Genomic DNA, 14,150 nt, shown 5'->3' on the forward strand with positions numbered 1-14,150 from the left:
CAGGGTGGCGGCTGTACCTGTAGTTGGGGTGGCCACAGAGGTGTCTGCCACCGCCAGGGAGCTGCCACCAGAGGAGGTGTCGCTGTCAGTACTGTCCCCTCCTGTCTCCGTTGTGGTGCTCACCTCGCCCTCCGTCCCACTGGTGCCCTCACCGTCGGTGGATTCGGACTCCAGGCCCATATGGGATGCAGCTCCCTCCGTCGCCGGTGCCTCTGCTCCTCCGCCAGATTATGCTAATGCACACAAGGACAGGGTGACAAAACAAAAAGGGGGGGAGAGACAGAGGATATACTTGGTCAGTGCCAGCAACAACACTACTGCTGGCGTACACAACTCACAGGGAAAAGCCCTAGCACTAGGCCATGCACTACCAGTTACAATGCTAGTCACCAGCCCATGGGGTACAATGCCTAATGCCATTAGTGCACACCTGAAACCCACAGGACCCTGCCCAGTAGTAGATGCCCACTAACATTATTGGGGTTGGAGTGCATCTGAGTTTGCCCATCATTGAACATACCCTGCCATGTTCGCCATGGCCTAGGGGCACCCACAGCCCACATCCCCCACCCAGGTAATACCTTAACGCGTGCAAAGTCATGATTCTGAATCTGTACTCACCCCCTTGTGGCTGCTGTGATGCCTTCAAGCGCCCATCCAACTCCGGATAGGCCACCGCCAGGATGCGGAACATCAGGGGAGTCAGGGTACCGCAGGCACCCCTTTCTAGTTGGGAGGCCATCCCCAGCTGGGCCTACGCTGTCTTCCTTGCCCAGCGGCGCAGGTCCTCCTACCGTTTGCGGCAGTGGGTGCTCTGCCAGTCAAAGACCCCCAGGGTCTGCACCTCCTTGGCGATGGCACGCCAAATACAGTTTTTCTGATGGCCGCTGACCTGCAGAAAAAATACAGCAGAAAAGGTATTAGTCATACTGTCTGGACTGTTATACTCATGACCCAACACATCCCACCCATCACCTTACACACATACATTGACCACCATATATGCAGCACTCTGCCCAGGACCGCTCAGACCCCTCTACACAAGGTTTACACACACAGAAATCCATACATTCATGCCCCATGCATCATGCTCACAGTGTACTCACCTGGTTGTCTGGAGGACCATAGAGTAAAGGGTACTGGGGTAGGACCACATCCACCAGTCTCTCCAACTCCTCCAAAGTGAAGGCAGGGGCCCTTTCCCCAGACACTCGTGCCATTGTCGCTTCCAGACACAGGTCACAGCAGCACTTGCAATGTAGGTCCTCTCCTGTTGAAGGTCAGTTAGAAAGTGAGTGAACAGATAGAAAATGGTGGTCACGTCCGTGGTGGTGCATACCGCCACCGCCGGCGTACATCGCCCTTGGCTCCTGCAACCCAATGCAGTGTTGCAACGGCGCAAAACGGCAGCAGAATTACCTCATTTCCACATTCCACTTGTCCCTCCTCACAGGTCAGGCAGCCACCATTTCAGGTGGGCACAGGCCATGGCACTTAACTGCGTCACAGCAGATATTAGCACATCAACTGACTTACGAGTTCACATACTATTTCTGTAAAGCAAAAATTGCATATATGTGTGAATATGACCTTCTGTTCACCGTTTTTCACTCTAGAGTTCAACCACTGAAGATGAACAGGAGATGGAGACATCCACCCGTGTCCAAACCCCTGGATGACCTGGCGACATGGGAGGACTGACACATTATCCTGACCTACAGACCTGATAGGGCCACAATCCAAGAACTGTGTGCCCAATTGGAGCCAGACCTGATATCTGCTATCTGCCACCCCACAGGTATCACCCCTCTAGTGCACGTCCTGTCAGTGCTCCATTTCCTGGCAAGTGGTTCCTTCCAAGCGACAGTGGCCATGGCATCAGGGATGTCACAGCCTTTGTTCTCAAACGTGCTGACCAGAGTTTTGTCTGCCCTGCTGAAACACATGCGTAGCTACATCGTATTCCCCCAGGTGGAGGTTTTGGCCACAGTGAAGGCTGACTTCTATGCACTGGGACATATCCCCAACATCATTGGTGCCATTGATGGTACACATATTTCATTTGTCTGTCCCCCCCCGGAGAAATGAACAAGTGTTCAGAAATAGAAAAAGCTTTTACTCTTTGAATGTGCAGATGGTGTGTTTGGCGGACCAGTACATCTGCAATGTATCCTGGCTCTGTGCATGATGCCTTTATCTTGAGGAATAGCAGCATCCCATATGTGATGTCTCAACCCCAGAGGCACCGGGTGTGGCTAATAGGTGAGCACATGGTCCCTACCCAGTTGATGTAGGTATGTGGGTGTGGGTTTGGCCCTAAGGGTGAGTGCGGCTAACAGGTATCCCTCAATATTTGCAGGTGACTCTGGTTACCCCAACCTCTCATGGCTACTGACCCCAGTGAGTAATGCCAGGACAAGGACAGAGGAACGTTACAATGAGGCAAATGGGCAAACAAGGAGGATCATTGAGCGAACCATTGGCCTCCTTAAGGCCAGATTCTGGTGCCTCCATCTGACAGGTGGATCCCTGTACTACTCACCCAAGAAAGTGTGCCAGATCATTGTTTCATGTTGCACAACCTGGCCTTGAGACGCCAGGTGCCTTTTTTGCAGGAGGACGAGCCTGGGGATGGTCGTGTGGCAGCGGTGGAGCCTGGTGACAGTGATGAAGAGGAGGCAGAGGCAAAAGATATAGACAACAGACATACACTAATTCAACAGTACTTCCAGTGACACACAGATAAGACACTGTAACTTCACCTTCCATTGCAGTTTTGTGTTTCACATTGAACATGGCAGCCTGATTTCCCAATTTCTGTGTTCACTTACTGTACCCTTTGGCATCTCTATTTTCAGATCTCTGTGCCCCACTGTGGCTCCTGGTGTGTTTACTGCTGCCCACTACAGGTCATACCTATGTAAATATTACAGTACATTTGAATTGCAATGTTTACAGTTTGTGAAACTAATACATATGTCAAACAATTGACAGACTCCATATTTGAATTTGTTCAAAGGGTGTTTATTTAGGTGCTAATAAGTAGAGGGGGTATTTCAATGGGCTGGGTTGCTGATGGAGGAAAGTCCAGGGTAGAGTCCAGTCTATTTGTATCACATGTGCATTGTCCAAGGGGGCATAGGAAGTGGAGCAATGGCAGTTCAAGGTGGACAGGGTGACAGAGTCTTATTTTCTGGTGGGGGTCTTGGCAATGTTCTCTGGCTTCTGCCTGGATCGCAGGGACCGTTTGCGGGGTGGTTCTCCTTCTGCAGGGGGTGAGGTATTGGTGGCCTGTTGTTCCTGTGGCTTGGCCTCCTGTCCACTAGCGTCGGCGGAGGTGGAGGGCTGTTCTTCAGTGTGGCTAGTGTCAGGGGCCCGTTAGTGTGCCACTGCCTCCCTCATGGTGTTGGCCATGTCAGCCAGCACCCCTGCAATGGTGACCAGGGTGGTGTGAATGTCCCTCAGGTCCTCCCTGATCCCCAGGTACTTTCCCTCCTGCAGCCACTGGGTCTCCTGCAACTTGGCCAGTATCTGGCCCATGGTCTCCTGGATATGGTGGTATGCTCCCAGGATGTTGGTGAGCGCCTCGTGGAGAGCCGGTTCCCTGGGCCTGTCCTCCCCCTGTCGCACAGCAGTCGTCCCAGCTTCCCTGTTGTCCTGTGCCTCTGTCCCCTGAACCGTGCGCCCCCTGCCACTGCCCCCAGGTCCCTGATCGTCCTGTGTTTGTGGGGTTGCCTGGGGTCCCTGTAGTGGTGGACATGCTGCTGATTGACATGTCCTAGGGACAGAAGGATCGGACCACTGGGTGGATGATGTGGTGGTGTTTCCTGAGTGGGAAGCTCTGTGGTGGGTTGGGACTGTGCCTGGGTAACCGACTGTCCACAGGACCCTGATGGGCCCGGTTGGTCATCGTGATCCTGGCGTGCAGAGCTGCTGTCATCACTGTGGGCCTCTTCTGGGGGGACTGGATGTGGCTGGCACCTCCTCTCCGGTGACGCTGAGGGGGGGTCCTGTGGGGATATAAATGCAGTGTTATTGTTTCTGCGTGTGCCATCTTGTGCATGGGTATGTTTCCCTCGATGGTTGTTATTAGCAAGGCAGCTTTGGCTTGTGTGAGTTGTGATCGGTTTGGCTAAGTGATTGTCACTAGTGTGCATGCTGTGGTGATGGGTGCCCATGCAGGTCTGTGATGGAGGTCCATGCATTGGTGTTGCATGCAGGGCTTGGTATTTGGATGGGTGGGTTGTGATGGTGGGGTATTTCTGAGGTGGTGGGGTGATAGGGGTGAGGGTAGGGGTTGTTGTTTGTGATGGCATGCAGGTAGTGTGGGGGATAAAGTAGTAAGGATTTGACTTACCAGAGTCCAGTCCTCCTGCTACTTCTGCCAGGCCCTCAGGATGCATGATAGCGAAGACATGCTCCTCCCATGTTTTTAGTTGTGAGGGGAGGTGGGGGTCCACCGCCAGTCCTCTGTACAACTATCTGTTTTCTTGCAGCCACGGAACGTACCTTCCCCTGTAGGTCGTTCCACCTCTTCCTGATGTCATCCCTTGTTCTTGGGTGCTGTCCCACGGCGTTGACCCTGTCCACAACTCTTCGCCATAGCTCCATCTTCTTTGCATTAGATGTCTGCTGCACACGTGATCCGAATAGCTGTGGCTCTACCCAGATGATTTCCTCCAACATGTTCCTTAGCTCCTCCTCTGAGAACCTGGGGTGTCTTTGTGGTTCCATGGGTGTAGTGTGAGTGGTCTGTGTGAGGGTGTGTGGGGTGATGTGTTGGGGTGTGTGCTGTGAGGTGCGTGGATGGTGTATGGGTGATGGTGTTTTGTGGCTCAGATTCAGTGGGTGCTCCTGGCTTGTCTCTCTCCCACTTGCCAAAATCTTTGGGTTGTAAAGGGTTGTGGGTAGTGTGTGGGTGTGTTTTATATTGGTGTGGGTGTGTGGTTGTGGTGTGTGTATGTGTGTCAGGTGTGTGTAGTTTGAATTGTCCAATGTGGTGTAGTTTTGTATGTTTGTGTGTATTGTGAGCGCAGCGGTCTGTACAGCCAATGGTTTACCGTGGTTAAATGACTGCCGCAGTGATTTGTGGGTCATGATGCTGTGGGCGTATTTCTATTGGTGTAACGGTGTGGGTTTTGGTACTGCCAGTTTATCACTGTCCTTTGGGCTGGCGGACTTGTGTGTGTGTCTGTATAGTGGCGGATTTCTATGTGTGGGTCATAATACGGGTAGCGGTATACCGCCGCGGTATGTTGGCAGCAGTCAGCATGGCGGTAAGCGGCACTTACCGCCAATGTTGTAATGAGGGCCATAATGTGCCAGCCACCTTTGAATGAGAGAGCCGAGGTATAGAAATAAACATTTAACTATGGTAGATACAGTGACATGAACACCTTGGGGTATGATAATCCAGAAACAGCAATAACCAGCCTGAAAAGGCACAGTTCCCTTTTGTTTAAATCCGAGTGTTCAATCACTTGCTTCTGTGCCACAGCCTACGACTCTCAACTCTGTTTCTTGTAAATGAGCATGGCTGGAGCTCCCTTTGTTTTCTTTTGCCAAAGTTCTAATTCATCTTCACTAGTCAGCCCTAGAGGCGGATTGGCATGAAGTAATCCAAAGATACCTTCCACAGAAGTAGACTAGGAAACCAGATGGCTCAGAACCTGAGCTGTGAAGGGAAAGGGACAGAGCCAAAGGGCCACAAATGGATAGTGCATTGTGAATGGTTTGTAAGTGTGAAGTTAGAGGTTGGGGAATTCACTCAACAAGGTTCCTGACTGAACCAAATTAGAGGCAGGGGTAGCCACAGTAGCAGCGGTGGCCAATGCGAACAGAAGAATTGTTTTCTTGCCATACATGACACTGATATTTTTTCCCTGAATAAATTGTTCAACTTGGCAGGACTCATTTTTCAGGAATTAAACTACATAATGTTTGCCAATAATGGTTCTGTGTTCCATTAAACTCAAGTCTAAAAAGTACTCTAATCACATAAGTGCTGCCACTAATACCCTAATCACCTTGGAGGCTCTCTGCTGCATTACTAGCCAGAGGTCTAGACATTAAAAGGTCCTTGTGAACAGGAAGCAACTACAAAGTATTAGAATATTGGAATGTTGACAGCATCGCCGAAGACAGTGGATGGGCAGAGGGCTATCAACATTACAAAGCCCTAAGCTACATCATCGGACTGTCTCTTTTCCCTATCTCTCCAGGAATTGTGGATTGCTAAGGTGAATGAGAAAGGCAGAGAATAAGGTGGATGAGAAATGCAGAGTCTGTGAGTATGGAAAATCAGAAAGCCTTCCCCATGCCCCTTGACATACAGTGTCAATGGAGCACCAGAAGAAAGGAGGAGTCAATTCTCAGCAGCTCTCAGGTCTCCCTGTGCCTTACCAAATGACGAAAAGCAGAGCAGGCAGAGAATTAGACTCTGTAGAAATGCCACAGCTTCTTCTGTTCATGAGTGACGTTTGTCAGTTAATGCTGTGGCAGTGAGCATGGCAGGAATTGTCAAACCATCACATCTTGAGCTGTGAAAGAAAGTAGGGTTTTTGGGTTGCAGAGTTGTAAACCCTCCCCTCCTTCGGTAACTCCAGGGAGACTGTTTATTTAGTTAGAAATTTCTCCCTCATGGAGCAAGAATGTTAGTGGACTTGTTGGCCACTAAGGCGTGCTATACTGGCCATTAATGACATTCTCCCTTGTTATTATCCCTTGACTTCAGCTTAGGTCAGTAACACTGGAGAGAGCCGTCAGTGGTCATTAGAGCCCGCTTTATTGGGCTATACGGTGATAGCGTGTAAGACCTTAATAAGTAAACTTACAAGGAGACGTGAATAGGCCGATGGACCTTTTGACTGCGCTTCGAGTTTTTCCCACCATGAACTCCGTACCAATACAAATCAGTAGCGGTAACAATCAATGACATCAATAATCAATAGGAGTCAGTCATTTCCACACACCATGACCTTGCCGCCATGAATGACCACACCTTTATGTAAAAGTTAGAATGTTTATTTCCCTTTATTAACAATGTTAATGCCACGTAACTTAATCTCAAAATCGAATGGTAAACATACAGAAGCAATACTGGCTGACCAAAGCGGCGAAAGAATCGCAATCTATTCGAAGCTTGAGCCACTACACATTCTAAGGTTACAGTACAAATTAATAGCAAGAGTAACTGTGCAAACGATATAATATACATTTAGGATTCAGCAAAGAAAAGACACTGTTATTACATGTAGCGAGCATAATCAGTGAGATCCCTATCTAACATCAGATTAGAATAGCATGTTTGGACTTCATGCAAAAGAATTTAGTCAACACAAATTTGGAAAAACATCTAGATGGCTCTGTCAACATTAGCGGTTAGTACCTAGAAACAAAAGCAAACAGACATAGTAATCAATAAAATGGTATACCTGTCCTCAATATGGTCCAGCAAGCTGTGACAGTCTTTGTCAATAGGACATCAGTCTGGTCAGCAAAGCATCAGGTTCGGCATCAAAGTTCAGAAAAGGAAAAGTCTTTAAGCAATAAAGTTAAGCACGTCTCTTCTCAGGACAATCAAAAAAAACAATGGCGGCATGGCAAACGGAAAATGGGCAAATGGTATCTTCCTCTCACTCCAGTCTGGCTAAGTTAGATTTCCGAAAACTACTTCCCATTTCTCTATTGGTTAAAGAATTGCATGCTCGCATTTAGTCCAATGAAACCAAAACGCTAAATTTACACTTCTACTAGTACATGGTTCACATGTTGATGGTTGGCTCCTTTTCTTCCGTTCATGTCACTTGGCTTGTCAGGTATCAATATTGTTGCAGCTTATACTTCAGTCAGTACGTCCATTGTCTTTTCCTGGGAAGGTCAGTTTTACACACATTACATTAAACATTGTTTCACCAGCAAGTACATCATCTCCTAGCAAGCAATTCTCATGAGAAAGACTTTTAGTTACCCACATTTTGTCAGCACAGTGGAAAATCACAATTTAATTCTCTAAGCATCCGTTTTTTATAAAACACCCAAGAAATGCAGCTTGACATGAGGCCATGCAACAAGCCCAAGACCTCGCTAAGTAAAGGCCTACAATTAATAAAGCTAATATATAATACATAAACCTTAATATGACATATTACTACATTAATCAACCATATGCTCATCAATTCATATTAATAAGCTATTGATAAGTACACCTAGTGAATATTGGCGACCACTCTGGTGGGCTCACCTTCAAATGCATGCATTCTGTTTCTCTAAGTTAATACATTTTCCAAGCACATTCAACACTCAGAATACACAAATTATTCTAATTATTTCATTATTAATAACTCTGCATTAACAACGGCTATGATAACGCATCATTGAATCATTCATGTCATGGTGCCTTAGGGAAATTAAGATCACTTAACTATCTACAGAGCAGTAAAAGGATTTGCTTTGAAAGTTTTTGGGTTGTATGACCCATGTGATGGCTGATACGCTTTATTCTGTGTTCTAATAATTGTTGGTCCTCATATATGATAAAAGTAAATTAGTGCACAACATTATTTTCTATACCCTTAACAAAATCATGATTTTCATGTGAACATCTGGGTAAATATGCACCTTGAAAACACAGCCAGTGCTATTTTTCTAACGGTCCATGCTCGGGTAGTAATGATTACTTATCTATTACAGGAATGGATGGATCTCAAACTTCGCTGGAATCCTGAAGACTATGGAGGAATTACATCCATAAGAGTTCCATCTGAATCTCTTTGGCTTCCAGACATTGTATTATTTGAAAAGTAGGTATAATTTTAGTGTTAGGAAAAGCAGCAGATATGTGAACCATACATGAGATACAGACTCAATCTAATGAACTGTCAGTGTACCTTCCTAGTTGCTTTGTAAAATATTATTTTGCAAATAATAAATGCATATTTTGAAATATGACTTATTTTAACCTTCATGCAGGCCACCATATGACTTCATATAAGCAACTAGCTGATTGTAGTTACTGTGCATGTATTATTAGCTATTAAATAGGGTTATTTATAATGTATATGAAGAACTGGGTTTTCTTCTATTTTTGATAATACAGTTTCCATTCATCTTTAAGCCTCTTCCCCACTCTCCACCTCTGGCTAACTATTTACACTGTGGGTCACTCAGAAATGCTTTTACAGGCCTAAAGCTAACATATGTTCACAAAAAGAGAACTATCCTAATGTAAACTCCAAATCCTGTTTCATAGAACTAGGATTGGTGGAATCTTAATGTTAAAGCTGTAAAGTTCCTCCGTGAATGTAGAAATACCACCAGCAGGTTGAAGTTAGCATGTTTTAATTGTTATTGTTAGGGTCAGGAATGAGAACTCGTTAAGCGACCCAGCGTTAAATTCAGAAAAATACATATGCATAATGTAGTGTGGGTGGTAAACTTTCAAAGTAATTCCAGAAGGGGAAGTGTATGTGCCAAAATAATACTTTGGTACTGACACTTTTTACCATCTTTTCAATATATGAAAACAAAACTATAACTCTCTGCACTGCAAAATTCGCAAGCATGCCAGCGAGGCAATACTGCACTTTCATTGCACAGACTATGTGGCAAAGTCAGAAGACTAGAAATGCCCTCCATAAATTCCCAATTGCTTTTTGAAAACTACTGCATGAGGAAAAAATCTAAAACCAAACAACAGAGTGTAAAACATTGTTGGTGTCGAAGCCACCCCCTTTGGAATGTTCATTTAAAGTTAATGATGTGATGATTCTTGAGTCCCCTGACAACTTTTTCCATCTTCAGTTCAGATTGAATCCAACCAGCTAAGTAAAAGTAAATCAGTTTTAATATTTCTTATGTTTCACGCTATCATTTTACACTGGGATAAGTCCTTCTGTCTGTCGCATTTAAGGGCCTGATTTATGAAACGTTTGCGCTGCCTTAGCGTCATTTTTTACTTAAAAGTGGCGCAAACTTACAAAATATAATTGTATTTTGTAAGTTTGCACCGCTGTTACATCAGAAAATGACGCTAAGGCGGCGCAATTTTTTCATAAATACCAGTAGCGGCTCGTGGGCCACGGAAGGGGCGGGGCGAGGAGGAGGCGCTCGGGGGGGGGGCTTAAATTAAATTTAAAAACAAAGAAAAAACGTCCCTTTTCACCTCAGTCCCGCACCACGCTCCTCTTCCCTGCTGGCTGGCTGTATGCAGGCACAGGCTCCCAGCCTGCCTTGCAGCCAATCCTGACACTGTCCAAAGCAGCGTCAGAATTGGCTGGGAACACCCTGGCTGGCCACTCCCAGGCAGACTGGGAACCTGTGCAGGCTCTCTCCAGCCCAGCAACACAGTTGCCGGGCTGGAGACAGCCTACAGCGCATGTCTGTTTGGCCGGCCTGAGACGGCCGGCCAAACACACATGCGCTCTGAGGGGTAGTGCTCAGTCACCCCCGTGGCCCCGCCTCTTTCAAAAGAAACGATAATAAACACTGTTTTCTTTAAAAGGTTTAGCAGCTGCCGCTGCTGGTGGGGGATGACACTCCTCCGCCCATACGGAGGAGCTGCCACTGCATAAATGAGGCCCTAAGACTTTCCAGCGCAAACAGGGATCTGAAGTTCTATACGGGCTCAAACTTGAGTTGGGTGGAGGTTTGGTAGCATCACCTTTGATGTCTTACGGTGCTTCAGAAAACCACTTGTGCTAATTACCTAAATCTACACTTTTATCCCTCTGCACCTTGAGCTATGTGTAAATCATTTTACATATAGCTACAGTAAAGCCTTCATTTTTTTGAACAAGATTTATCCTAATCTGACCTCCAGGATTCAATCTGAGATCTGTTGACCCGCAATTGGGCCCTACATTAGCCTGGTTTGATCATGGATGAACAATTCTTATCTTCCTTGGATTTAGTAACAATGATCTAAACCAAACCCAATCAACAAAAGCAAAATCTGAGGGGAAGCGCGTCAGAGGTCCAAGGAGGTGTGTCAGGGGCAGGAGCCCTTTAAAACTAAAACAGCGCTCCCGCCGCCACGGGAAACGCGTCAGAGGTCCAAGGAGGTGTGTCAGGGGCAGGAGCCCTTTAAAACTAAAACAGCGCTCCCGCCGCCGCGGGAAGTGCGTCAGAGGTCCAAGGAGGTGTGTCAGGGGCAGGAGCCCTTTAAAACTAAAACAACGCTCCCGCCGCCGCGGGAAGCGCGTCAGAGGTCCAAGGAGGTGTGTCAGGGGCAGGAGCCCTTTAAAACTAAAACAGCGCTCCCGCCGCGCGGGACGCGCCCGGGCAAAGCCCGGGCCAAGGGCGGGCCCGTCCTTGCCCGTCATTGCCAGGAAGAGGCAGGGCTGGGCCACCCCTCTGACATTCATCCAAAGTTGTATGGATTAGGCAACCTACATGTATGGCTGCCTGAAGGTAGTGTGTTGACATTTACTCCTAAATAGGAATTCCTACAGAGGGCCTTAGGACGGTATTCTCCACCTATTGTTGCAACGCTTTTATCATTACCCAATAGATATTGGAGAGGGGCTAGGTTGGGCCTCTGCCCTTTCACACTTTTTCACACTTTGCAAGAGGTCTGTTTATATCTATGGTGGAAAATGTATAGTTATCGTTGTCTTACGAGAAGATAATTGTACAAACTAGGTCTATCCCCACCAGCCCTTCTTCTATTCTCTTTTATAAATTATATATTGTGGACTGGTTCACAGAGCTGAAACACTACATAGGCAGTTCAAGCTATGGGAAAACGCAAGGCATCAGAACCCCCAAGGGGGAAGGAGAAATCTGTAAAAAAACTTAGGAATGCGGGTGAGAACTGCACAATAGCTGAAATAGATCATCTTATCGAGGAGGTAGAGTCACTACTATGTAGTAGGGCCACTATTCGGGAGGGTCCCGATAAAAAGATTACCTCCTATTACATGAAGAAAATCGAACCAGTGGAAGATAAAGTGATAGAGATTGTTTGCCAGCAAGAGGGGGAGGCATCATCCGATATTAGGACTGGCAGTCCTAAAGTTGCTACAACTAGATCCATACACCCATGCACCTTCGATAATACTAGGAAGAAGAGCCATACGCAGGAGTGTGAAGCTATGTGCTCCAATAAATATGCAGTCCGGGCAGAACTCGATAGTAGTAATGTACAGAATGCACAAGAGGGGGAATCTGTGGATGAGATACACCCATTTATCCCAACTGTACAGTTAGATAGTGAGAGGACCTCTCCTCTCAACTTAGAACCAGTGAACCCTCTAAAACACAAAACAAGATCTATAGCAGACCTTTATGATCTAATCACCGGATTAATCCAGGAAGTTAGGGACTTGAAACTTAAAGTAAGAACTTTAACAGATATCGTGGAAAAGGAGGGGGGTAGGGGTACCCATAGAGCTCAGTGCGAAAAGGAGTCCCCCCCAATATCGTTCCATCTACAAGGTAAACCCACATGTTCTCAAAATTTGATCACTAACCCCAACCCTACTCCAGCTATAGCTAAGATTGTACATCAACCACAGGGATGCATGATAGGGGTTAATGGGGAGAATATTGGCTCACACAACTTCCCTAGAAGAAATGCTAGTGATTTATGCCAAGGAACAGGGAATCCACAAAGAGATCCCCGTTTGGCAAAAGGATCCCAAAAAGGAAATTTGGAACCTACTCTGAACCCTTATTCGCAAGTATCTAATGATTATAATCAATACACTATATGGAATCCATATTCTGAGGAGGATAGGTTTCCTATTAGGACCAATGTTGTTTATCTGTTAAATGTTCCAAAATTGCCCTTAAATAGCAGAGAAGACGAGGACTCCTTAAAAAATAAGCTTACACACTGGATTAGGGCTAAAAGACACTGTCTTTCCATAATTCGTTCAGATATCAGGGGGGCAGAAAGAATCCCTGGAGAGAAGGGGCAACTTGACGTTATTGCACTAACATTTAAGGATGGAAGATTAACCAGAGGCTTGATTGACATGGAACAGAGAACCCCGCCCCCAATTTTAATGCCATGAGGTTTAGTTCGGATCCATTAATTACCAAACTCCGAGTCCAGAGGCATAAGTACAATCACAATGAGGGATTGCAAAAGAGAAATGGTGATTCCAATCTTGAAAGAGTAGATTGACTAATCCAGATAGATCAGGCACAAGTGGGACCCAATGGGGACCCAACAGTAGATGAGCCCCACGAAGGGAATGATTTTCATGCTACAGGGGCAGGGAGTGTAGTGGAGCCTTTGCATAGTAGGAAAGACTCAACAACCTATCTGAATCCTACTTCCAATGTTACGACCCTAAACGGAAGGGGTCTTATCACTACGATCTCATGGAATGTAGCCGGCTTAAAAAATAAGCTTATAGACCCAGAATGGCAGGACTATATTGATCGATATTATGTCTGTCTCTTTCAAGAGACGTGGCTTAAAGATTCACCGTATAAATTAGGATATAAAACCTACTTTATTAGTGCAACTTCAGCTGCCAGAGGGAGACCGTCTGGGGGGTTGGTTGTATGGGCGAAAATCTCATTAAATGTCGAGATATGTATGCAGGCCACTGAGTCAGAGGACATCTTATGGTTGGTAGTGGGGGAAAAAAATAAGATAATAACCCACTTGTTCAATGTATATATAAGACCTAGAAGGACAAACTTGGAGTCTCCTGAAATAACTCTACTAGATGACCTGCTAAAAAAAATCCCAGTAGGAGAGACAATTATGATAGGGGGTGACCTTAACTGTAATTATGAACCTATAACTGGATTCGAACATTTAGCAGAAGAGGAAGATCGAATGAGAGCAATTCCTTACCTAACAATAGAAAAAACTGTCCCAGACACAGTGGCTGCACTGCAACTCATGGGCCTTACATTAAACCACGGACTGAGGGCGTGCAATGGCAGAGTGGGTGAAGGAGGCCTTAATCTGGATACTTTCCAGAGAGGCAACTCAACTTCAAAAATAGACTACATTCTGCATAGTATAAGTACATGGGGAAGATTAGCGAATTTTAAAATTGATAAAAGAAGGGATAGCGATCACTTCCCGCTAATAATTGAACTCAGGGCCCACCTCCTAGATTTGGACTTGAAATATACTGAACACGACAAGGTGGAGTTACAACCCACCCTCAGTAACAATAGAAGGG

The 14,150-nt window shown here is 46.2% G+C and overlaps 1 protein-coding gene across 1 annotated transcript in view; it reads left to right on the plus strand.

Annotated features, from left to right (window-relative positions):
• Nucleotides 1–14,150, plus strand: part of CHRNB3 (cholinergic receptor nicotinic beta 3 subunit) — a 669,660-nt gene that overhangs the window by 544,463 nt on the left and 111,047 nt on the right. Inside the window, exon 4 of the mRNA XM_069236628.1 lies at nucleotides 8,692–8,801. Within this exon, the coding sequence (XP_069092729.1) occupies nucleotides 8,692–8,801 (110 nt within the window). The remainder of the gene's footprint in view (nucleotides 1–8,691; nucleotides 8,802–14,150) is intronic.

This window comes from Pleurodeles waltl, chromosome 1_2 (genome assembly GCF_031143425.1).
Source record: "Pleurodeles waltl isolate 20211129_DDA chromosome 1_2, aPleWal1.hap1.20221129, whole genome shotgun sequence".
NCBI classification, from domain to species: Eukaryota; Metazoa; Chordata; class Amphibia; order Caudata; family Salamandridae; genus Pleurodeles; species Pleurodeles waltl.